Source organism: Hordeum vulgare, unplaced genomic scaffold (genome assembly GCF_904849725.1).
Source record: "Hordeum vulgare subsp. vulgare unplaced genomic scaffold, MorexV3_pseudomolecules_assembly, whole genome shotgun sequence".
Taxonomy (NCBI): Eukaryota; Viridiplantae; Streptophyta; class Magnoliopsida; order Poales; family Poaceae; genus Hordeum; species Hordeum vulgare.
The window spans coordinates 1-25,992 of NW_025422537.1; the positions used below are offsets into that span (position 1 = coordinate 1).

The 25,992-nt window shown below is 36.7% G+C and overlaps 6 protein-coding genes and 4 non-coding genes across 10 annotated transcripts; 5 read left to right on the forward strand and 5 right to left on the reverse strand.

Moving 5' to 3' along the window:
- Positions 1-15: 15 nt before the first annotated feature.
- LOC123419409 (photosystem I assembly protein Ycf3) lies at positions 16-8,819 on the forward strand. Its single transcript, XM_045107168.1, has 3 exons — positions 16-6,578; positions 7,338-7,565; positions 8,289-8,819. The coding sequence occupies exons 1-3, from the start codon at positions 6,455-6,457 to the stop codon at positions 8,447-8,449; spliced, it is 513 nt and encodes a 170-aa protein (XP_044963103.1). The 5' UTR covers positions 16-6,454; the 3' UTR covers positions 8,450-8,819.
- On the reverse strand, positions 2,801-2,873 carry TRNAF-GAA. Its single transcript has one exon. It is a non-coding gene; the product is annotated as a tRNA-Phe (tRNA).
- TRNAT-UGU lies at positions 4,470-4,542 on the forward strand. The gene has a single exon. It is a non-coding gene; the product is annotated as a tRNA-Thr (tRNA).
- TRNAS-GGA lies at positions 5,758-5,844 on the reverse strand. The gene has a single exon. It is a non-coding gene; the product is annotated as a tRNA-Ser (tRNA).
- A 101-nt stretch (positions 8,820-8,920) lies between the features above and the next one.
- On the forward strand, positions 8,921-11,373 carry LOC123419401 (photosystem I P700 chlorophyll a apoprotein A1). The gene has a single exon (XM_045107159.1). It carries the CDS (start codon positions 9,121-9,123, stop codon positions 11,371-11,373), a length of 2,253 nt encoding a protein of 750 aa, XP_044963094.1. The 5' UTR covers positions 8,921-9,120.
- On the forward strand, positions 11,307-14,448 carry LOC123419402 (photosystem I P700 chlorophyll a apoprotein A2). Its single transcript, XM_045107160.1, has one exon. The coding sequence runs from the start codon at positions 11,399-11,401 to the stop codon at positions 13,601-13,603; it is 2,205 nt and encodes a 734-aa protein (XP_044963095.1). The 5' UTR covers positions 11,307-11,398; the 3' UTR covers positions 13,604-14,448.
- A 5-nt stretch (positions 14,449-14,453) lies between these two features.
- TRNAR-UCU lies at positions 14,454-14,525 on the forward strand. The gene has a single exon. It is a non-coding gene; the product is annotated as a tRNA-Arg (tRNA).
- Positions 14,526-14,544: 19 nt separating this feature from the next.
- On the reverse strand, positions 14,545-16,264 carry LOC123419404 (ATP synthase subunit alpha, chloroplastic). Its single transcript, XM_045107163.1, has one exon. It carries the CDS (start codon positions 16,163-16,165, stop codon positions 14,651-14,653), a length of 1,515 nt encoding a protein of 504 aa, XP_044963098.1. The 5' UTR covers positions 16,166-16,264; the 3' UTR covers positions 14,545-14,650.
- Positions 16,265-18,826: 2,562 nt separating this feature from the next.
- Positions 18,827-20,149, reverse strand: LOC123419407 (ATP synthase subunit a, chloroplastic). Its single transcript, XM_045107166.1, has one exon. It carries the CDS (start codon positions 19,768-19,770, stop codon positions 18,910-18,912), a length of 861 nt encoding a protein of 286 aa, XP_044963101.1. The 5' UTR covers positions 19,771-20,149; the 3' UTR covers positions 18,827-18,909.
- A 107-nt stretch (positions 20,150-20,256) lies between these two features.
- LOC123419398 (DNA-directed RNA polymerase subunit beta'') lies at positions 20,257-25,410 on the reverse strand. Its single transcript, XM_045107157.1, has one exon. The coding sequence runs from the start codon at positions 25,386-25,388 to the stop codon at positions 20,955-20,957; it is 4,434 nt and encodes a 1,477-aa protein (XP_044963092.1). The 5' UTR covers positions 25,389-25,410; the 3' UTR covers positions 20,257-20,954.
- Between the last annotated feature and the right edge of the window lie 582 nt (positions 25,411-25,992).

Consider the following 25,992-nt stretch of genomic DNA (forward strand, 5'->3'; position numbering starts at 1 on the left):
AAAAATAGAAAAAATAAAGTAAAGAGTAAATAAGAAAACAGAATATTCTGTCTCATAGTTCTGAAATAGAGTTCTTTATTTTTATTTTTATAGTATTACTTCTCATTATACTGCATAGATTAGTCCTACTATCTTAATTAGGTTCTAATTATTCTAATTAGTAGTATTCTCATTTTTATTTAATAGTCTCTTATTATTATTAAATAGTAAATAAAGGATAGAGCTATTCTTTTTTTATAGAGATTCTAGAGAAAGCGAGACAAAGTGAAACGATAAAGTTTTCTTTATATAAGAATTAGATCTACATACACCATATCTAAATAGAATGGAAATCCAAAAGAAAGGGAGTTGGGATTCCATTGGATGAATCTTTAAAGAAGATGCAGCACAGAGGAAACAAAGGCTAAACTAAGCGCTTTTGTTTGAACAAAAAAGATTCTTGTTTCACCGAGGAAAAGAGAGAAGTTCTGGATAAATTGACAATGCTGAATTGAATTGACTAATTTAAGTTCCGCCTATTCCACATTAATGGGAGTACATTATGTTTCTGCTTCACGAATATGATATTTTTTGGACATTTCTAATAATAGCAAGCCTTATTCCTATTTTGGCATTTTCGATTTCAGGGCTTTTAGCCCCGGTTAGTGAAGGACCAGAGAAGCTTTCTAGTTATGAATCGGGTATAGAACCCATGGGAGGGGCTTGGGTACAATTCCGAATACGCTATTATATGTTTGCGCTCGTTTTTGTTGTTTTTGATGTGGAAACCGTCTTTCTATACCCTTGGGCAATGAGTTTCGACGTATTGGGTGTATCCGTTTTTATCGAAGCTTTGATTTTCGTGCTTATCTTAGTTGTCGGTTTAGTTTATGCATGGCGAAAAGGAGCCTTGGAATGGTCTTAACTGAATATTTAGACAAAAAAAAAGAAGGAAAAGATTCTATTGAGACAGTTATGAATTTGATTGAGTTTCCCTTACTTGACCAAACAAGTTCCAATTCTGTTATTTCAACTACACTAAATGATCTTTCGAATTGGTCAAGACTCTCCAGTTTATGGCCCCTTCTATACGGTACCAGTTGTTGTTTCATTGAATTTGCTTCATTAATAGGTTCACGATTCGATTTTGATCGTTATGGATTGGTACCAAGATCAAGTCCTAGGCAAGCAGACCTAATTTTAACAGCCGGTACGGTAACAATGAAAATGGCTCCGTCTTTAGTGAGATTATACGAGCAAATGCCTGAACCAAAATACGTCATTGCTATGGGAGCCTGTACTATTACAGGGGGAATGTTCAGTACGGATTCCTATAGTACTGTTCGGGGAGTTGATAAGTTAATTCCTGTGGATGTCTACTTGCCGGGCTGCCCTCCTAAACCGGAGGCAGTTATAGATGCCCTAACAAAACTTCGTAAGAAGATATCGCGAGAAATAGTTGAGGATCGAACTCTATCTCAAAATAAAAAAAGATGTTTTACTACCAGTCACAAGCTTTATGTTAGGCGCAGTACTCATACAGGAACTTATGAGCAAGAATTGCTCTATCAATCACCATCGACATTAGATATATCTTCTGAAACTTTTTTAAAATCCAAAAGTCCAGTACCTTCCTACAAATTAGTGAATTAGGAGGGGGGGGCTCTTTTGTGTAGAAAAAGAAAAAGCAGAGCAATCTTTCAAACTTGCATCCGAAATGGGAAATATTTATACAAAGAGGGAGAGATGAAGACAATGCAGCAGGGTTGGTTATCTAATTGGCTAGTCAAACATGAGGTGGTTCATAGATCTTTGGGCTTTGATCACCGAGGAATAGAGACTTTACAAATAAAAGCAGGGGATTGGGATTCCATTGCTGTCATTTTATATGTATATGGTTATAATTATTTACGCTCCCAATGTGCTTATGATGTAGCACCCGGTGGATCTTTAGCTAGCGTGTATCATCTTACAAGAATACAATACGGTATAGATAATCCAGAAGAAGTCTGCATAAAAGTCTTTGCCCAAAAGGATAATCCTAGAATTCCGTCTGTCTTCTGGATTTGGAGAAGTGCCGATTTTCAAGAACGCGAATCTTATGATATGGTGGGAATCTCTTATGATAATCATCCGCGCCTTAAACGTATCCTAATGCCTGAAAGTTGGATAGGCTGGCCCTTACGTAAGGACTATATAACCCCCAATTTTTATGAAATACAAGATGCTCATTGAATGATAAGAAATTCGTGCTCACTTATACAACACAACTCCAGATTTTATTCAAGTCAAGGAATATTTTTAGGTTCTTTTCCTAGATGAAACGGAATACCTATTTATAATTAATTCCTATTATACAAAAGCATTCCAGATAGACTGAGCCAAAAAAGGGTTTCATTTGGATTCCCCTATTTTGAAAATCACATATTAATTTCCTTCATATGAACAGAAAAATAGGATGACTCAAAGAAGTTCTCTACCAGGAACTTTGTATCGCGCACATGACTTAGCACAACTAGGAAAATAAGATAAGATAAAGATAAGCAAGACTAAAAAAATATTCGTCGGAATAGTGGAATACAAAATAAAGAAACGCAAAAAAATAAAGGGGAACCTAATCTCACCCCCTTCCTTATCATAAAGAAAGGGTATATTTTAAAACTTCTCTAAAAAGAAGTGCCTCTATATTTATATTATAGATTTATCCACTTAGATGAATAAATCATACTCTATCTATATTATATATTATTAATAAATATGTATCACAATCCATCTCGAGGTATTTGGATCAATACCTATTCGGTGGATCTTTTTTTTTCTCTGCCAGGAACCAGATTTGAACTGGTGACACGAGGATTTTCAGTCCTCTGCTCTACCAACTGAGCTATCCTGACCTTTTCTTGTGCATCATCCTAGTAGAGTATTTGTATCTATGTCAATTAAAAGGACTAAAAAATCAATTAAAGTATTTCAAATTCAAAATTTGAAAGGGGGGGGGTAGCCCTATGCATTGTGCATGGTTTACTTAAATAATACTTAAAAATAGAGTGAATAACCAAGATTTCTTGCCGATACTCTAATAAAAAAGAAATCTATTCAATGAATAGGATAAGATCCATTGAGTTCTCTTCGCATTCCTTTCCTTTGTGAAAGAGTAGAATGAGAAAGCTAATGAATCTTAAACCCATTGATAAAAAGAAAAAAAAAGAGGATTTGGGGATAGAGGGACTTGAACCCTCACAACTTAAAAAGTCGACGGATTTTCCTTTTACTAGAAATTTCATTGTTGTCAGTATTGACATGTAGAATGGGACTCTCTCTTTGTCCTCGTCCGATTAATCCACTTTCTTTTTAAAAGTTCTCAAAACTTTGAATTTGAATTGAAGAATTTGATTATTCAATATTCGAATGGAGTGGATTCACAATAATTCAAAATAAAATTATGATATGAGTTTTTTATTTCATAATCATTTCGAATTTTATTTTGAAATTTTAAAAAAGATAAAGAACCTATATTATAATATGAGTTCTGTGATTAATCGTTTGCTATGTCAGTATCTATACGTGTTTATTAAATGTATAAAGTATAAAACCCCTCTTTCTCTAATTTAGAATTAGAAGGAATTCCACTAACAACACAACGTAATTAACTCGATTCGTTAGAACAGCTTCCATTGAGTCTCTGCACCTATCCTTTTCCTTTGTATTCTAGTTCGAGAATCCCTTCTCAAAACACGGATTTGGCTCAGGATTGCCCTTTTTTAATTCCAGGGTTTCTCTGAATTTGGAAGTTACCACTTAGCAGGTTTCCATACCAAGGCTCAATACAATCAAGTCCGTAGCGTCTACCGATTTCGCCATATCCCCACTTCCCTCTTCTTTGAGACCAGGATTCCTTGTGTAATTTCATCCATCTCTTAGTTTTTTTTTTGAATCATTGAGTTCATCACTCAACGTAGTCTAGCAGTTCAGTTCGACTCTATTTGAGAGACCCCGCTTGCTTATTGCAATTCTGAATTACATTGATTCTATCCTTGATGTATTTGCAATTCAATCCGAATCAATATATCCAAAACTTTTTATCTCCCCCACCTCCCGTCTTACTTTTTTATAGTATTCGAAATTATACTATAACGCTGGATATTTATTCTTTTTTTCTAATCAGAATTATCAATTTTATTTACTCTGACTTTATGTTCCCCTTAGTGAAATATTAATCCTCAAATTATTAACAAATAATAAAGTCTATAATGATCGAATGAAAATACCCATAAAGTCTATAATTTTCTTTTTAAATATCCTATAGTTAAGCATATCAAGCTAACTTTATCTTTAAGAAGTTTTAGTATTTTTTTATTTAGTATTTTTTTATAAGTAGAACTTCAAATTTAGAACTAGTTAATAGCTAAGAGTAATAACTAATATCTGAGATTTTACGGATTTCCTATACTATACCTATTTCTATTTGTTACACTATTTCCGTTATGTAAGCCCACTTAGCTCAGAGGTTAGAGCATCGCATTTGTAATGCGAGGGTCATCGGTTCAAATCCGATAGTCGGCTTTTTTTTTCTCTATCGATGTTCTACGAACAAGAATCTCTTTTTTTCCGAATTAAATGGAGAATCCAGGATCTTTTATGTTTTTTACCTTACTATTTTGCTAGATACAAAACAATAAAATAAATAATATATATACAAAAAATACAAAAAATACAGATTTTGATGAAATTCCATTTTTTGTGGTACTTTAGTTGATTTTACTCTGTTTATCCTGTAGTTTAATTCAGTTTTAATTTCGATGTATTCTGTAATGTAAATACAATGAAATTAATTGTGTAAAATGAAATTTCAATAAAAAAAAGGAGTCTTCATGTCCCGTTATCGAGGACCTCGTTTAAAAAAAATACGCCGTTTGGGAGCTTTACCAGGACTCACTAGAAAAACACCTAAATCCGGAAGTAATCTTAAAAAAAAATTCAATTCTGGGAAAAAGGAGCAATATCGTATTCGTCTTCAAGAAAAACAGAAATTGCGTTTTCATTATGGTCTGACAGAACGACAATTACTTAGATATGTACATATCGCTGGAAAAGCAAAAAGGTCAACAGGCCAGGTTTTACTACAATTACTTGAAATGCGTTTGGATAATATCCTTTTTCGATTGGGTATGGCTTCAACCATTCCTGGGGCCCGCCAATTAGTCAACCATAGACATATTTTAGTTAATGGCCGTATAGTCAATATACCAAGTTTTCGTTGCAAACCCCGAGATATTATTACTACGAAAGATAACCAAAGATCAAAAGGTCTGGTTCAAAATTATATTGCTTCATCGGACCCGGGGAAATTGCCAAGCCATTTGACGATTGACACATTGGAATATAAAGGACTAGTAAATAAAATCCTAGATAGGAAGTGGGTCGGTCTCAAAATAAATGAGTTGTTAGTTGTAGAATATTACTCTCGTCAGACTTGAACTTAATGAAAAAAGGAAAGGTTCATAGAATTTTCTTCCCCTTCCCCTTTCCCCGAACTAAATAGCCCTAAGACCATTACCATTAATTCGTATTTTCCCATCAACTAGCTAAAATTGATTAACCCTAGGATTAGGATCCTTTTTGCTTTTTTCCTCTATGTTTACATACCACAGTAATTTGCTATAGAGAATTTTTAATTTCTATTAAATAAAAATAAGATAATATAAGATATTATTACTGGAATAAATTGCTATTTGATTTGATACATTGTGATCCTTAACGTTGATGAATTAAGAAAAACGGAAAGAGAGGGATTCGAACCCTCGGTAAACAAAAGTCTACATAGCAGTTCCAATGCTACGCCTTGAACCGCTCGGCCATCTTTCCTACATAACTTATTATGGAAAATAAACTGAGTGAATAGCGAGTTTTCTTATTCCTGCAGTACAGGTACAACCGCAACCGCTCGGGGGTTCCCTAGTTCTATTGGAAAAATTCCTTTTGATCTAGGTGGAAGGATACAGGATTTTTTACTAGAAATTGCGCTCGCTATAAAATAAAAGTTTTAATTTAGGTTTTCCCGCAACTAAAGAAAAAGAGAATGCAAGAATTCTTCTTATTGCATAATAAAATAAAGAAACCTTAGAATTCCGTTTGCATAAGATACGCTACACCATTGAAATCAAAAATAGAGTATGAGACAATTAATAACTTTGAAAACACGAAATAGTTGATGACATAAGTTGTTGTTCAGAAATAGGAAAGTGGAATGAAATCCAGTCTTAGTCAAATATTGCATATCTCTTCGTGTCCAAGCAGAAGGAAAAGGATACAATTTGAGCTGAGCGGAAAATCCATATCTCTCTTATCCATTTAAAACATATGGATTTAGAGCATATGGATCAATCTATTTATAATTATAAGAATCGAATGTGTTTGTTTTTATGTTATTTTGTGAAGGAATGAAAACAATTCTATATAGAATGGCTTGGGAATTATGCCTAGATCCCGTGTAAATGGAAATTTCATTGATAAGACCTTCTCAATTATAGCCAATATTTTATTGCGAATAATTCCGACAACCTCAGGAGAAAAAAAGGCATTTACTTATTATAGAGATGGTGCGATTTGACTCTTTTTTTTTTTGCTTTTTTTTAGACCTACCTATACCTCAGTCTTAGGAAAAAGAAAAGGGGTTGGCATAGAGAGAACCAAATTTGTAAAGCAAGCAAACCCACGCTTCGGGAAGGTGAGGCGAACTAACAATTCCTTCCGTCGTGTATCCTCGATTGATGCGGCTTCAGATACTTCAATTGTAGATTTGAGTATTGAGCGAAAGGTTACACCTACAGGATATGGTATGGTATGGATTACAGGCCACTCTATTAGTATCCGTAGGCAGCATAGGGGAGAAAAGCACTACACCTAGAAATAGGAATCAACAAGAGAAAAACTTTGGTAGAAATTACCCCTTTCCTGATCGGTATCAGGGCTGGGAAGAATGGTTGGGATAACAAACAACCATCAGGTTTGTACTTTGGATACCCCTATAACCATCAAAGATCGTTGAAGTAGCTAATTCCTCTAAATAGGAGGCGTTGAGAACAAAGAAATTATTGGAGCTATCGTTTTCCTCTAGCATTAATAGAATTCATTGGTGTTAAGAAAAACCTCTTGTGGGAAGGTTGGCTAGAGATTTCTTGGAAAAATACCAGCCCCTTTCGGTTCATAATGAGACGGGACTAATTCTATTTTGATTCTATAGATTAAGATTATTTCGCTTAGTACTATTATGTACAGAAGGGAGGAGCCGTATGAGATGAAAACCTCATGTACGGTTTTGGAACGGAGATTTTTTGAATAGAATGAACGACCGTAACGGATGTTGGCTCAATCCGAAGGAAATTATGCGGAAGCTTTGCAAAATTATTATGAAGCTACGCGACTAGAAATCGATCCCTATGATCGAAGTTATATACTCTATAACATAGGCCTTATACACACAAGCAATGGAGAGCATACAAAGGCTTTGGAATATTATTTCCGGGCACTAGAACGAAACCCCTTCTTACCGCAAGCTTTTAATAATATGGCCGTGATCTGTCATTACGTGCGACTATCTCCACTATAGAAAGACAAAAAAAGAGAGGATCAAATTTTCTAGTAAATACTGGAAAAAAGGGCTTTCTACATAGGGATCGTAAAAACAACGATTTTTCCCTATCAGCTGTAGGAAGGAAGGACACTTCACGAGAATCAAAAAACGAAGAAAGTATGGCCTATACTACTACTCTATGGATAAAGTTTCTCAAATTGATAGAGAAAGCACCGTAAAGATCAATTAGTGAGCGACTGGGTCGATACAACTAAAAAAAACTGCTTACTTATCCCATGATATGGGGCAAAATTTAGGAATCCGCTTATGTAATAGAGCCGATCCACTAAGGGATTAAGCAGCGGTGTAGTATCAGATCCCAAAGATAGTAAGTTCTTTTTTCTTTCTTATGGAAAAAAGTCTTTTTCAAGGATTCTATAGAGATTTCATATATGAAACCGGGATAGTTACCTTTCAGAAAATTTGAACGAAGGCTCTATATCTATCTATGCTTCATTCTTCTGAAGGTGGGAAAAAAGATCAAACTAATTATTGAGAAAAATTAGGGTTTGAAACTTAGGTAATTAATTTCTTCTGCTTAACACAAGAACAAATTGGATCGATTTTTGATAAATCGAATTCAGTTAAGATAGGGGAAATTAAGATAGCAATTTCTGAGCCGTATGAGGTAGGAAACTCTCAAGTACGGTTCTAAGGGAAGGAACTGCCTATTCCGACCGAGGAGAACAGGCCATTCTAGAGGGTGATTCGGAAATTGCGGAAGCTTGGTTTGATCAAGCTGCTGAATATTGGAAACAAGCTATAGCGCTTACTCCGGGAAATTATATTGAAGCACAAAACTGGTTGAAGATTACGAAGCGCTTTGAATTTGAATAAGACCATGCTCCTTTTTTTTCCTAAAATGGATGGTTTGGTTGTTGATCCATTAATCAAATAAATTAGGTCGTAAGATCGAATCAAGAATTTCATTATATCCATTTCTTATACCTTCTATTTTATAAGATATTTCATAAGAATAAACCATAGGGATAGGGTCTAGAATAGAAGTAATAAAGTGAATAAAAAAAAGGGGGCCAATCTAAATATTGCTAATATATTAGAACCATCTTATTAATAATTCTAATGAGTTATCTTGGAATTTAGAATCAAATAAAAAATAAAAAACCCTATATTATGCTCAAGGAAAGTAGATATAGATAGGAGCTTATGCCCTAAAAAAAAATACACTAGTTTCTTAAATTTAAAATAAAAAAGATTTTTTCTTACGCCGAGAAATATTTGTTTTTTCAAGATAAACAATGTCCGTTAGGCACCTAACCTTTATGTCATAATAGATCCGAACACTTGCCTCGGATTGACTTTAATATATAATTGCTCCAGTGAATAACTAAAAAAAAAGAAGGGTGGTAGTATAGTAAAGAAAAGAACTAATCACAATATCTATCTTTCAAAATCTATCTTTCAAAATCTATCTTTCAAAGATTCACTAAAAAAAAAGACAGTTGGCGGGTCTCTTTGTATGTCTTGTCCGGAAAGAGGAGGAGTTAATGATTATTCGTTCGCCGGAACCAGAAGTAAAAATTGTTGTGGATAGGGATCCTGTAAAAACATCTTTTGAGGAATGGGCGAGACCCGGCCATTTCTCAAGAACACTAGCTAAGGGCCCTGATACTACCACTTGGATCTGGAACCTACATGCTGATGCTCACGATTTCGATAGTCATACTGGTGATTTGGAGGAGATTTCTAGAAAAGTTTTTAGTGCTCATTTCGGGCAACTTTCCATTATCTTTCTTTGGTTGAGTGGCATGTACTTTCATGGTGCCCGTTTTTCCAATTATGAAGCATGGCTAAGTGATCCTACTCACATTGGACCCAGTGCTCAGGTAGTTTGGCCTATAGTAGGGCAAGAAATATTGAATGGTGATGTAGGTGGGGGTTTCCGAGGAATCCAAATAACCTCTGGTTTTTTTCAGCTTTGGCGAGCATCTGGAATAACTAGTGAATTACAACTCTATTGTACTGCAATTGGTGCATTGGTTTTTGCAGCGTTAATGCTTTTTGCTGGTTGGTTCCATTATCACAAAGCCGCTCCCAAATTGGCCTGGTTCCAAGATGTAGAATCCATGTTGAATCACCACTTAGCGGGATTATTAGGACTTGGGTCTCTTTCTTGGGCGGGACACCAAATTCATGTATCTTTACCAATTAACCAATTTCTTGACGCTGGGGTGGATCCTAAAGAGATACCACTTCCTCATGAATTTATCTTGAATCGGGACCTTTTGGCTCAACTTTATCCTAGTTTTGCCGAAGGAGCAACCCCTTTTTTCACTTTAAATTGGTCCAAATACGCAGAATTTCTGACTTTTCGTGGAGGACTAGATCCAGTAACCGGTGGTCTCTGGCTGACCGATATTGCACACCATCATTTAGCTATTGCTATTCTTTTCCTAATCGCAGGTCATATGTATAGGACCAACTGGGGTATTGGCCATGGACTTAAAGATATTTTGGAGGCTCACAAGGGCCCATTTACAGGACAAGGCCATAAGGGTCTTTATGAAATCTTAACAACGTCATGGCATGCTCAATTATCTCTTAACCTAGCTATGCTAGGCTCTACAACCATTGTTGTAGCTCATCATATGTATTCTATGCCTCCCTATCCATACCTAGCTACTGACTATGGTACACAACTTTCCTTGTTCACACACCACATGTGGATTGGCGGATTTCTAATAGTCGGTGCTGCTGCACATGCAGCAATTTTTATGGTAAGAGACTATGATCCAACTACTCGATACAACGATCTATTAGATCGCGTCCTTAGACACCGCGATGCAATCATATCCCACCTTAACTGGGTATGTATATTTCTAGGTTTTCACAGTTTTGGCTTGTACATTCATAATGATACCATGAGTGCTTTAGGCCGTCCACAAGATATGTTTTCGGATACCGCCATACAATTACAACCTATCTTTGCTCAATGGGTACAAAATATCCATGCTACTGCGCCTGGCGTAACAGCTCCTGGTGCAACAACAAGTACTAGCTTAACGTGGGGAGGCGGCGAGTTAGTAGCAGTAGGTGGCAAAGTGGCTTTGTTACCGATTCCATTAGGAACCGCAGATTTTTTAGTCCATCACATTCATGCATTTACCATACATGTGACTGTATTAATACTTTTGAAAGGTGTTTTATTTGCTCGGAGTTCCCGTTTGATACCCGATAAAGCAAATCTAGGTTTTCGCTTTCCTTGCGATGGGCCTGGCCGAGGGGGAACATGTCAAGTATCTGCTTGGGATCATGTTTTCTTAGGTTTATTCTGGATGTACAATGCAATTTCGGTAGTCATTTTCCATTTCAGTTGGAAAATGCAGTCGGATGTTTGGGGTACCATAAGTGATCAAGGGGTGGTAACTCATATTACAGGGGGAAACTTTGCACAGAGTTCCATTACGATTAATGGGTGGCTTCGAGATTTCTTGTGGGCACAGGCATCGCAAGTCATTCAGTCTTATGGTTCTTCATTATCTGCATATGGTCTTTTTTTCTTAGGTGCTCATTTTGTCTGGGCCTTCAGTTTAATGTTTTTATTCAGCGGCCGTGGTTATTGGCAAGAACTCATTGAATCTATCGTTTGGGCTCATAACAAATTAAAAGTTGCTCCTGCTACTCAGCCTAGAGCCTTGAGCATTATACAAGGACGTGCTGTAGGAGTAACCCATTACCTTCTGGGTGGAATTGCCACGACATGGGCATTCTTCTTAGCGAGAATTATTGCAGTAGGATAGTGGCTAGGAGGATTTGAAAGGCATTATGGAATTAAGATTTCCCAGGTTTAGCCAAGGCTTAGCTCAGGACCCCACTACTCGTCGTATTTGGTTTGGTATTGCTACCGCACATGATTTCGAAAGTCATGATGATATTACTGAAGAACGTCTTTATCAGAACATTTTTGCTTCTCACTTTGGGCAATTAGCAATAATCTTTCTATGGACGTCCGGAAATCTGTTTCATGTAGCTTGGCAAGGAAATTTTGAATCATGGATACAGGATCCTTTACACGTAAGACCTATTGCTCATGCGATTTGGGATCCTCATTTTGGTCAACCCGCTGTGGAAGCCTTTACTCGAGGAGGTGCTGCTGGTCCAGTGAATATTGCTTATTCTGGGGTTTATCAGTGGTGGTATACAATAGGATTACGCACCAATGAAGATCTTTATACTGGAGCTCTTTTTCTATTATTTCTTTCTACGCTGTCCTTAATAGCGAGTTGGTTACATCTACAACCCAAATGGAAACCAAGCCTTTCGTGGTTCAAAAACGCGGAATCTCGTCTCAATCATCATTTGTCAGGACTTTTCGGGGTAAGTTCTTTGGCTTGGACAGGACATTTAGTTCATGTTGCTATTCCCGCATCCAGGGGGGAGTACGTTCGATGGAATAATTTCTTAGATGTATTACCCTATCCCCAGGGGTTGGGACCCCTTTTGACGGGTCAGTGGAATCTTTATGCCCAAAACCCTGATTCGAGTAATCATTTATTTGGTACCGCTCAAGGAGCGGGAACTGCCATTCTAACTCTTCTTGGGGGATTCCATCCACAAACACAAAGTTTGTGGCTGACTGATATGGCTCACCATCATTTAGCTATTGCATTTATTTTTCTCATTGCCGGTCACATGTATCGAACTAACTTCGGAATTGGGCACAGTATTAAAGATCTTTTAGAAGCGCATACTCCTCCGGGGGGTCGATTAGGGCGTGGGCATAAGGGCCTTTATGACACAATCAACAATTCGATTCATTTTCAGTTAGGTCTTGCTCTAGCTTCTTTAGGGGTTATTACTTCCTTAGTAGCTCAACATATGTACTCTTTACCTCCTTATGCATTCATAGCACAAGACTTTACTACTCAAGCTGCTTTATATACTCATCACCAATATATTGCGGGGTTCATCATGACAGGGGCTTTTGCTCATGGAGCTATTTTTTTCATTAGGGATTACAATCCGGAACAGAATGAGGATAATGTATTGGCAAGAATGTTAGACCATAAAGAAGCTATCATATCTCATTTAAGTTGGGCTAGCCTCTTTCTAGGATTCCATACCTTGGGCCTTTATGTTCATAACGACGTCATGCTTGCTTTTGGTACTCCAGAAAAGCAAATCTTGATCGAACCTATATTTGCCCAATGGATACAATCTGCTCATGGCAAGACGACATATGGGTTCGATATACTCTTATCTTCAACGAATGGCCCCGCTTTCAATGCGGGTCGAAGCCTATGGTTGCCCGGATGGTTGAATGCTGTTAATGAGAATAGTAATTCGCTTTTCTTAACAATAGGACCTGGGGATTTCTTGGTTCATCATGCTATTGCTCTAGGTTTGCATACAACTACATTGATTTTAGTAAAGGGCGCTTTAGACGCACGCGGTTCCAAATTAATGCCGGATAAAAAGGATTTTGGGTATAGTTTTCCTTGTGACGGCCCAGGGCGCGGCGGTACTTGTGATATTTCTGCTTGGGACGCATTTTATTTGGCAGTTTTCTGGATGTTAAATACCATTGGGTGGGTTACTTTTTATTGGCATTGGAAACATATCACATTATGGCAGGGCAACGTTTCACAATTTAATGAATCCTCCACTTATTTGATGGGATGGTTAAGAGATTACCTATGGTTAAACTCTTCACAACTTATCAATGGATATAATCCTTTTGGGATGAATAGTTTATCGGTATGGGCTTGGATGTTCTTATTTGGACATCTTGTTTGGGCTACTGGATTTATGTTCTTAATTTCTTGGCGGGGGTATTGGCAGGAATTAATTGAGACTTTAGCATGGGCTCATGAACGCACACCTTTAGCTAATTTAATTCGCTGGAGAGATAAGCCTGTGGCTCTTTCCATTGTGCAAGCAAGATTGGTTGGATTAGCTCACTTTTCCGTGGGTTATATATTCACTTATGCAGCTTTCTTGATTGCCTCAACATCAGGCAAGTTTGGTTAATTTAGTTTGTTTTTTTGTACTGTATCAGCACCTAGTTCATTACTCTTGATAGAGAGGGAGGATCCGCCTTCTTAAATTTCTTTTTCTATTTATTTTTCCATCTAGGATTAGAACCGTATACTTGATAATAATAGCAACGGCACATTATGGCAAAAAAGAGTTTGATTCAGAGGGAGAAGAAGCGGCAGAAATTAGAACAGAAATATCATTTGATTCGTCAATCTTTAAAAAAAAAGATAAGAAGCAAAGTTTCTCCCTTGAGTTTGAGTGAAAAAACGAAAATGCGAGAAAAATTGCAATCCCTACCGCGTAATAGTGCACCTACACGCCTTCATCGACGTTGTTTTTTGACCGGAAGACCTAGAGCTAACTATCGACATTTTGGGCTATCCGGACACGTACTTCGAGAAATGGTTTATGAATGTTTATTACCGGGTGCAACAAGATCCAGTTGGTAAGGATAAAATACCCTTTCGTATTTGTATGGATTTCTGGAATTGATAATCATAGAGGAGCCCTCTTTACCATTCTGTATAAATGGACTATTCTATTTGTATAGATATGGTAGAGGGACGTATCGAACCCTCTTTTATCCACTAGTTACCCCTCTTTAGTTTAAGAGTATAGAGCAGTTTGGTAGCTCATAAGTCTCATAACCTTGGGGTTGCGGGTTCGATTCCCACTACCGGCCCCATACTCCTTCTTTAATGATATATGCATGATATATACATCATCCATTTGTATCTGGATTTTTTGATTTCCTAAAAGAGTTTTGGTCTAACAGTTTTTTCTCGGAAGAAGACAACAAATAAAAGAAAGAATAAAAGAAAGAATAAAATACGAAAGAAAAGCGTCCATTGTCTAATGGATAGGACAGAGGTCTTCTAAACCTTTGGTATAGGTTCAAATCCTATTGGACGCAATCTTATTTCTATCTATTCTTTAAATAACTATACTAAACTAAAAACAAAGAAAACTTTTTTGCATGATTCAAATAACAAGAGTAGACATGCAAAATAACAAGAGTAGATATGCCAAATTTATTTGTTACTGAAGGGAAAACCGTTCCAGCTGTTCCTGAATAGCTTCCTTCAAAAGGATTTCCGCTTGCTCGGTGAATGTCTTGCTAGAAGATATAATTTCTTGGAATTGAGGTTTAGTATCTTTTAGGTGTTTACGTAACTCATCCAGAAATTTATTTACCTGTTCGATTTCTAACGAATCAAGATATCCTCTTGTTCCGGTATAAATAGTAGCTATCTGCTCTTCCACTGGGAGAGGATTTGCCTGGGATTGTTTAAGCAATTCCCTTAATCGTCGACCCCTTGCCAATTGATTCTGACTTGTTTTATCGAGAGCAGAGGCGAATTGTGCAAAGGCTTGTAACTCTGCGAATTGAGCTAGTTCCAATTTTGATTTGCCAGCTACTTGTTTCATGGCTTTAATTTGAGCCGCGGATCCTACTCTGGAAACAGAAATACCCACATTAATAGCGGGTCGAATTCCGGCATTGAATAGATCCGCCGATAAGAATATTTGTCCATCTGTAATGGAGATTACATTAGTAGGAATATAGGCGGAAACGTCTCCAGATTGAGTCTCAACTATTGGTAAAGCGGTCATACTTCCTTCGCCTAAAAGAGAATTTAATTTAGCGGCTCTTTCTAAAAGGCGTGAATGCAAATAAAAAACATCCCCTGGATAAGCCTCACGGCCGGGAGGTCTTCTTAATAGAAGGGACATTTGGCGATAAGCTTGTGCCTGTTTGGAGAGATCATCATAAATTATTAAAGTATGCCGTTCGCGGTACATAAAATACTCAGCCAGGGCTGCTCCCGTATAAGGAGCGAGGTATTGTAATGTAGCAGGTGAATCCGCCATTTCAGCTACTACAATAGTGTATTCCATGGCCCCCTCCTCATGGAAAGTAGTTACTACTTGAGCTACGGAGGATGCTCTTTGACCGATAGCTACATAAACACATATTACACCTTGCCCTTTTTGATTGAGAATTGTATCTGTAGCTACTGCTGTTTTGCCAGTCTGTCTGTCCCCAATAATTAACTCTCGCTGACCGCGCCCTATAGGAATCATCGAATCGATAGCAATAAGCCCTGTTTGAAGAGGTTCGTATACGGAACGCCTGGAAATTATACTTGGAGCAGGAGATTCAATTAAGCGAGATTCGGAAGCTATAATTTCGCCTTTCCCATCAATAGGTTTAGCCAGAGCATTTACAACACGACCCAAGTAAGCCTCACTCACGGGTATCTGAGCAATTCTTCCTGTTGCTTTTACAAAACTGCCCTCTTGTATCATCAACCCATCGCCCATTAATACAATCCCAACATTTTTGGATTCCAAATTCAGAGCAATACCCCTAGTACCTTCTGCAAATTGGACTAATTCACCCGACATTATTTCACCAAGACCTATAATACGAGCAATCCCATCCCCCACTTGAACTACGCGACCTATATTCTCAATCCCTACTTTCCTATTATATTGTTCAATACGTTCGCGGAGAATTTTATGAATTTCGTCGACTCGAAGGGTTGCCATTAGTGTTTCTTGACTCTTTTTTCGAAAGCAAGGGGAAAAATAATGCCTAAATTCTAAACGAAAGTAGAAGTTCAAGGCCTAATTAATTTAATTATCTCTTCCATTCCAGGGACCCGAGAATGCCAATATTAGCACGAATCGTACGGAAATGTAACTCGGTATTCAAACAACTATTCAGAGTTCCTAGAGCTCCTTGTACGGCCTGTTGGAAAACCCGCTGTCGGACCTGATTCATTGCCCTTTGTTTTTCAAAATAAAGGGTTTCGTTTTTAGACTTTTCTAATTGTTCCAAACTAATAGAAGTAGCATTAATCAAATTTGCTTTTTCTCGTTCTATCTCAGAGTATCCATTCATTCGATACTCATCCGCTTCTAGTTCGACTTTCTGTAATCGAATCCGAGCTTTTTCGAGTTGCTCAATGGTCCCTCTACGCAATTCTTCTGAATTTCGAATAGTACTCAAGATCCTCTGTTTTCGATTATCTAATAAATCTTTTAATGAAAGTAGATTATTTTGTAAGTTTACAACTTTTATGATCTCTTCCCGAACCAAACATGAATCTTTCGATTCATTTGGCTCTCACGCTCCTTTTTTTCTTTTTTTGCTATAGCAATTTCCATATCTTTTTTTAAGTATAAGTAATGAGCCTATCCTCTATCTTATTTTTTATGTTTATATTTCAATATACCGAAACCTATATAAGACTAGATAAATATTAAGAGGACTCTTCCGCCTAGATAAAAATATATCATGGTCAGCAAAGTTGTTTCTTTATTTATATTTGCCCTTTAGTTAATAATTTCAATTTCATTAAGAAAAACTAACTAAATAAATGGAAAATGAAAATTAATAGAATTCTTTTTTTTTTTTCTTCAAATCCAAAAAATTTCTCTTTTTTATACATAGGTCGTCGATTCGGCATTGGTTAAAAAAGGGCAGGGTGCCCCTTCTTTTTTTTTCTAGTAAATAGTTCAAACCATTTTATCGATATGAGTGTTCTATATCAGATAAATTTTACATTAGCTATTTCCCGTTTAAATTCGGTACTAATACTAATATAGTTGTAGAAAGAGTACCTCTTTTTGCCTGGACTTCAAGCAGTTTAGCTTTAACCGTGTTAATGGTCTCACATTCTTGGTTTATAGAGAATCAAAATTGATTTACCAATGAGTCGCGAAATGCTATGGTTCTTCCATATGATTTCTGAATTTATTCAGAAGTAATTCGTCGAGATCGTGCACCCTTTTCTTATTTATCCGAAAAATACTAAAAAATATTCTAAAGTGCAGCCGGATAGATCCAATCTATTCTTGAAATAGACAACTCGCACACACTCCCTTTCCAAAAAAAATCAAAACACCAACCACTACAGTTAGATTTATTAGATTTGTTGCTAAAATATCGGTATTAAGCCCGAAACTGCCAGCGGATGGCCAGTGAGCTAAAAAAACGAAAGAATGGGTTACATTTTTCATATGCTCTCCTCTTATAGATAGGACGAACAAAGAACAAAGTTTTTCGATCACTTACTTCGCTCGCCCTTTTTTGATCGGTTTTTTTAATGCAAATAGATTCAATCTAGTAATTTCTTTTAGATTAAGTCTTAGGTCTTGTTTGACCGGTGAAAGGCTTCCTTTGTTGAAATGTTCCGTTCCCAAAATTCCTAAAATAAAAGGAAAAAACTTTCCACTTTCCTAAACTAAGGACGGGAAATAAGAAGGCGAGCATATCTTCTAAATTAATCATACTCAACTCAGCCCTTCCTAGAATGCGGTATTATCTGTCCCGATAAATAGATAATTCCAGGAGTAATAAATAGGAGTAAATTAAATAAAGTATTGATATAATTGGAATTGCGGAAGCAAATACCAATTTACTAAAAAAAGAAAAAAGTATCTAATCGAAATCGAAAGAACTTTTTTTTTTAGGATTAAACAAAAGGGTTCGCAAATAAAAGCGCTAGTGCCACAACTAGTCCATAAATTGTTAAAGCTTCCATAAAAGCTAGACTAAGCAATAAAGTACCTCGTATTTTACCTTCTGCTTCTGGCTGTCTCGCAATACCTTCTACAGCTTGTCCTGCAGCAGTACCTTGACCAACTCCAGGTCCAATAGAAGCAAGCCCTACGGCCAATCCAGCAGCAATAACAGAAGCAGCAGCAATTAGTGGATTCATGGTGAGTAGTTCCTCGTGTCAAAAAAAAAGAAATGGTTAAGGATACAATCAACCAAAAAATTCTTACTTCTAAGCTCTATTGGGGAGAAGTAAAGTAACTAAAAAGTACAAATTGAAATCAAATTGAAATGTGAATTGTCCGAACTACATAGAAGGGAATTCTATATCCATATATCGGATTAGATAATGAATCTAACCTAGGAATATATAATATAATATCAATATCCTATATACATTTGTTTCTTCTATTTTGTTTGCATATTTTCTCATTTTCTATTGAATCGGATTCTAAAATCATTGCTTAAAGTGGAAACCCGCATAAAAGAGGACTCCACTTATAGATATTAAGGATATTTATTATAGTATAGATCTAGCCTGACTCCACCCTCCTTAATGCATATATACTTTGAAAATTCCATAATATAGTCTATTCTATTCTCTCTCCTACAACTCTAGGCTATATATTCATACGCATTTCTAACTATTGCAACCAAGCAGATTATCTGGAACCATGCATGAATTGAGCTAAGCTGAAAAAAAAAATACTATATTCCAAAACTAGTCAATTCAATGATGACCCTCCATGGATTCACCTATATAGGCTGCGGCTAATGTTGCAAAAATAAGAGCTTGAATACCGCTTGTAAATAATCCAAGAAACATGACCGGTATAGGGATTACTAAGGGGACTAAAGAAACAAGAACAACAACGACTAATTCATCCGCCAATATATTCCCGAAAAGTCGAAAGCTAAGCGATAATGGTTTTGTGAAATCTTCTAGGATGTTAATTGGTAAAAGGATTGGGGTTGGTTTAATATATTTCTCGAAATAGCTCAATCCTTTTTTGCTAAGACCAGCATAAAAATATGCCGCTGACGTGAGTAAAGCTAAAGCAACAGTAGTATTTATATCATTCGTGGGCGCTGCTAATTCCCCATGGGGTAACTCTATAATTTTCCAAGGTAAAAGAGCACCCGACCAATTTGAAACAAAAATAAAAAGGAACATAGTTCCAATAAAGGGAACCCAGGGACCATATTCTTCTCCAATCTGAGTTTTGCTCAAGTCTCGAATAAACTCAAGGACATATTCAAAAAAATTCTGCCCGTCGGTCGGGATGGTTTGTGGATTCCGAACAGCTATGACAACTGAACCTAGCAAGATAGTAATTACGACCCAAGAAGTGATGAGTACCTGGGCATGAATTTGAAAACCTCCTATTTGCCAATAGAAGTGTTGGCCTACTTCTACACCCGATATATCGTATAACCCCTTGAGTGTTTTAATGGAACAAGGTATAATATTCATATTGTCCTCTGATAAAAATTGAACTTCAAAAAAGGAATTCTTTTGATTCAACCATCTCTTTCTCAACTCAGCAACTTGAACTATTAATTTGATATTTAGGATACCAAGAAAGCACATCAGATCATAATATATATCAATACCCTCTAATATATATCAATATTCCCCTTCTTTTTTCTATGCAAAACAAATTCTATGCAAAAAAAGATATAGTAAGTCATTCCATAAATCTACGCAGTTGTCCAAGAATTCACTATATATTCTTAATCAACGATTTCTTATATAGAGAGAACGGCCCTCACAAATTGAAAATACTAATTTGTTAAGAATCAATCGAATTGAAGTCATAGTGTCATCGTTGGCTGGAATCGATATATTCGCGAGATCCGGGTCACAATTTGTATCGACTAAAGAAATAGTAGGAATTCCCAAAATGGCACATTCCCGAAGAGCTATATACTCTTTTTGCTGATCAAGGACGATCACAATGTCTGGCAATCTCGTCATATATTTGATCCCGCCGAGATACCTTTGTAAGGTAGATAATTTTCTCTTCAAGATTGCCACATCTCTTTTTGGGAGATGGTGGAATTTTCCCATTTTTTCTTCCGCTCTTAAGTCTCTAAATTGAGAAAGTCTAGTTTTCGTAATCGACCAATTCGTTAACATACCACTGAACCACTTTTTATTAACATAATGACAACGAGCCCTTATTGCAGCTGATGCTACTAAATCTGTTGCTCTTTTTTTGGTACCAACAATTAAGAAACTTTTTCCCTGACTTGCTGCATCAAAAACTAAATCACAAGCTTCTGATAAAAAACGGGCCGTTCTAGCGAGATTTATAATATGAGTACCTTTACGCTTTGCCGAAATGTAAGGGGCCATTTTAGGATTCCATTTCTTAATACCATGACCAAAATGAACTCCTGCTTCTATCATCTCTTTCAAATTAATGTTCCAATATCTTCTTGTCATTTTTTCCACACTTCCTTTTTTTTTCATCCTAACATTCCATTACGGAATTTATTTCTTTTTGAAGATTAAGAAAGATCCGAAATAGCTTGAAATAAATAAAATAATAATTGTTCTGAGAGAACCTTGTACTAAGAGTTGGCCATTGATACATTGATACATGGTATAAACAAAACCTTAATTTAATGAATTAACTGACTTGTTTTACTTATTAAAATAAAAATCTTAAAAATCTAAAATTTAACCTGTTAGTGTTCTAAGTTCAAAAGTCTAGTAAAGTAAAAAATATGTTTTATGTATCCTTAGGGTTAAATGTTAAATGGGGGTTTTTATGTCTCATAAAAATTGTTTGTTACGTCAGAATCTGAAGAAACTAATTCTGTATGGAGAAACAAAAAATCTCTCATTTCCGACGCGAATAGATTTTTTTTTTTTATTTCGAAATAAAGGTTCTTGTCTTGTGGGGAACGATGCACAAATTTTTGGAATCCGGTACCAACAGGTATAATCCCCCCCAGAACTACGTTTTCTTTCAAGCCTTTCAACCAATCAATGCGACCTCGTAGGGCAGCTTTTGCTAAAACTCGAGCAGTTTCTTGAAAACTTGCTTCAGATATGAAACTTTGGGTATTCAGGGAAGCCCTTGTTATTCCCAATAAGATTGCCCGATAATAGATCGATTCATCCAAAGCTCGCCCTGCTCGTTCCGCTCGCAATAGTCCGATTAATTCCCCAGGCGAAAAAACATTAGACATTCCATCTTCGGAAACCCGCACTTTTGATGTTACTTGGCGTATAATAATCTCTATATGTCTATTATGGATCTGTACCCCTTGGGATCGATAAACCTTTTGGATTTTATTAACCAAAGAAATACGACTTTGGGCTATGGTTAGCTCAGCTCCAATCAAGAATCCCCAAGGGACCCCAAGAATTCTTGGTATACGCTCATTCCAATCCTCAATTCTCCTTTCGAGATTGGGGGATAATGAATCAATTGAACGCGCTTCAAAGATTTGTTCCACTTTTGGAAGACCTTGCGTTATGTCACTAGATCTCGATTTTTCATATATAAACGTAACTAACCTATCTCCCTTGTAAAGGATTTCTCCATAATGACCATTAACAGTTGCTCCTGTAGTGGCCAAATAAGGTTTAGCTGCTCTTATAACAAAGGAATCCATATTTACACTGAAAATTTGACCAGATTTTTTTATGTGCGATTTAAATAGACATACATTTTCACAAATAAATTGTCCAAGGTGAATTATTGCCAATGTCTCTTCCCAAGAATCATGATGGACAAAGTGACAATTCAAAAGGAATGGATCCAACATTATGTTACTATCGAAATTGGAAATCCTTTTATTTTCATCTATTAAAGAGTATTTAAGTTCTTGAAGTACTTGGAAGGTTTGTTTCAAATTGTCAACGAACAAATATTTTTTTAGCAGGATTTTATTATGCGTTAGTAAATAGTAAGATGAAGAAAAATGCGATATACTAGCTACAATAGCCCCTAAGGGCCCAAAAATTTCTAGAATAGGAATTCTAGGATTCCATTCTTTTATCGCATTGGGATGTTTTGAATTCTTGAATAAACCAATTCGAGAACAGTTGGATGCCGACAAAATCATCAAAGATTGGTATTCTTTATTTCGATTCAACAAAGTGCCAATAGCTTCTTGATGTTGGCTAAGTGATTCAATCTTCGCCTTGGAATAAAAAGAATTGCTATTGGCGCGATCTAACCTATTATGGGGAGTCGGTCCTCCACTTGTCCTATCATACCTTTTTCGTGTATACGAAATAGTGGACTTGACTAACTCAATTCTTAGGAAATCGCGAATAAGATCATTTGCTCTTACCTCAACAAGGGAAGCACCAGCCTTTTCTTTTTCTTCTTGTTCCCAATTCACTACTAAGCAAGTTCTAACAAATTGACTATTTGTGTGATAAATTCTTTGAGTTAACTTGCTATTTTCATGATAAATAAAATTGACAAGTCGAATTTGGAGATTATTTTCTTCTTGCAAGAGATCCTGCGGGAAAAGTGTTGCTAAATTTCTTCCTTCGTCCATTTCATATGCCACTGTAGGGCGAACGGAAACAAAATACTTTTCCTTGCTCTTGAGAATTTTTTTCCGTTGAACATAGACCCAATTTTTCTTTTTTTTTGATTCCTTAGAATCTTTTTTTTGTCTTTCTGGCGGTATCAAACACCCACCTAATATCTTATCTGCCTCTTCAGGAAAATGAATATCTCCGGAAAATATTTTGAGTTCCGTATGGCTTTTTTTTCTCTTCACTCGGACCAGTCCGCCTAGTCCACTTCTTGTATTTTTTGTGAGTTGTGTATCCACTCCAATAATACTATTGTCAAGTATCTTTAGGGATGAAGATCTCGGCAAGATATGAAGTTCTTGAAGAATGAAAAAAAACCGATCTACTTCTTTTTGGTATTTTAGACTAAATTCTTTTGTTCCTCGATGCTCAATCAAACCCTCTTTTTTTAAGATGGAATCTTCCTCTGGGCTCTCGTATTCGTCCTCTGAGTCTTCTTCTGAGTCTTCCTCTAAAGTACCATATTTTTCCTCGCCGCTTTCCCCGGGGCTGCCATATTCGTCTTCTGAGTCTTCTTCTAAAGTTCCATATTCGTCCTCTTGGGTCCTATATTTGCTCTCTGGGTTCCCATATTCCTCTTCTGAGTCTTTCTCTAAAGTCCTATATTCGTTCTCTGGGTTCCCATATTTGTTTTCTGGGCTCCCATATTCGTTTTCTAGGGTTTCATATTCGTATTCGTCTTCTAGGATTCCATATTTAGATTCTTCTAGGGTTTCATATTCGTCCTCTCGGGTCCTGTATTCGTGTTCTAGGGTCTCATATTCCTCTTCTGAGTCTTCCGCTCGAGTCCTATATTCTTCTTCTAGGGTCCTATATCTAAATTTAACAATTCCTGAACCCTTTTTATCTTTTCTGTATCGGGGATCGTCAAAATAAGCAAAAATAGTATTTCTACGTAAAACACCCATAAAGGGGATTTCAATCGAAATCCCAAAACAGGATATTAGTTCTTTCTCTTGTTCTTGATGATATTGTAATGGAATGACGAACCTATTTCTTCGCTTTTTCGCCAACAAATCTGAATTATCTTGAAAAATAGAAGGATAGATCAAATTCCAATGGCCATTGGACATGATTCGATCCGACGTTGAATAATCAAGAATTTCCCTATCTTTTTTACCATAAGTATTCATTTGATCTTGATCCTTGTGGAGTGAAAAAGACGCTATACTGGATCTGCACATACTTACGGATAATATCCATAAATGGCTTGTTTTTGGTAATCGACGAAGATTACCATATTGATATTCGGGCGCATGGTAAACATCAGTACTCCAGTGCATTTCGCCGTCTGATTCAGAATAAATATGCTTTTGTACCCTTTCTTTAAAATGTAAAGTGGACGTTCCGGCACGAATCTCCGCAATTACTTGTTCAGATTTTACATATTGATCATTTTGCACTAGAATCAAGCTTTTTGAGGGAATATTCACACTATATAGAATATCTTGACTCTGAATAGTTACATGCAAGTCTATATAACATAGAAAAGCAGGCTGTCCATGACGGGTACGTGTGGGGTGAACCAAATTCTCATTGAATTGGATTTTTCCATTCGAAGGGGATCGTACAAGGTCGGCAGTACCCCCTGTGAATACTCCGCCAGTATGAAAAGTTCTTAATGTTAGTTGAGTCCCTGGCTCCCCAATTGATTGACCCGCAATAATACCTACGGCTTCTCCCAATTCCACCAGATCACTATGAGTAGGACTCCGGCCATAGCATAATTGACAGATCCAAGAAGTGCTTCGGCAAGTAAAGGGGGTTCTAATATATATTGGTTGTGCTCGAAATGGTTGTGCTCGAAAGGCAGTTATGAATCGATTGACTAATCCAATTCCAATATCTTGATTTCGCGCGGCAATGCATCGTGAACCGATATATATATCGTCTGCTAATACACGACCAATTAGTGTTTGGACAAAAAGTTTTTCCGTCATCCCATTTTGAGGACTTACAGAAATACCTCGGATAGTACCACAATCTCTTCTACGCACAATAATATGTTGAACTACTTCAACAAGTCTACGTGTAAGATATCCAGCATCTGCTGTTCGTACAGCAGTATCTACAACCCCTTTGCGGGCTCCATAGCAGGAAATTATATATTCTGTCAAAGAAAGTCCCTCGCGTAAATTGCTTTGAATAGGTAAATCAATCATTTGTCCTTGAGGGTCCGACATTAATCCTCTCATACCTACTAATTGGTGTACTTGAGATGCATTTCCTCTGGCTCCTGAAAAAGACATTAGATAGACTGGATTAGAAGGATCCGTTATCCGAAAATTTGAATTCATTTCTTGTTTCAAATATTCACTTGTCGCATACCATATCTCAACAGATTGGCGTAATTTTTCTACCGCGTGTACAGCCCCATAATAATAGTGTTTCTCCAAAAGAAAACTCTGTTGTTCCGCGTCTTGGACTAACCATCCCTTAGAGGGTATTGTTAAAAGATCCTCGATTCCTAACGAAATCGATGTAGTAGTGGCTTGATAGAAGCCCAGAGTCTTTAGTTGATCCAGTATATGGGATGTATATCCCATTCCAAAATGATCTATTAATCTGCTAATAAGTCGTTTCATACCAGTTCCGTCTATCTCTTTATTATGAAAGACCAGATTGGCCCGTTCCGCCATACATAAGTACCCCCTTTTCGGCTGAGTAGGATTCGACAATTGCTGAGTAGGATTCGACAATGGGCCTGAGTCAGTGATTCGAAAATTTAATTAACTTAATTGCCTCAATCTCAATCTGGATTCGCGTGGCAAATAATGATGATACTAGGGAAATCGGAATGCCCCCCGAAAGCAAAGGGGAGGGGCATCGCCGAATCTAACTTTCTTGTTTAGGTAGTGTATGAATAGGCCTGACTAAATCCTTGTACGGCTTCCTCTATTTCTCTATAAAAAGAAATATGACCAAGAGTGGTTCGAATGTATATCGAACGAATTTCTTTTTTTCTATTTCCCATTATTAGATAGTGAGCATAAATCTCATGATAAGTCCCCAAAGATTCATATTGAATTTCAATCGGAACTTCTCTTGACCCAATGACGCGTTGATCCAGGTTCCATCGTAGCCACAAGGGACTATCTAAACTGATTAGTTTTTGTCTATAAGCTCCCAGTGCATCATAAGAACTAGAAAAATGGGGTTCTTTATCTTTCCTATACTTAGAATTATTATTATTGTAATTGACTTTTAAATTTGGATAGTTTCTGAAACTATTATATCTATTTG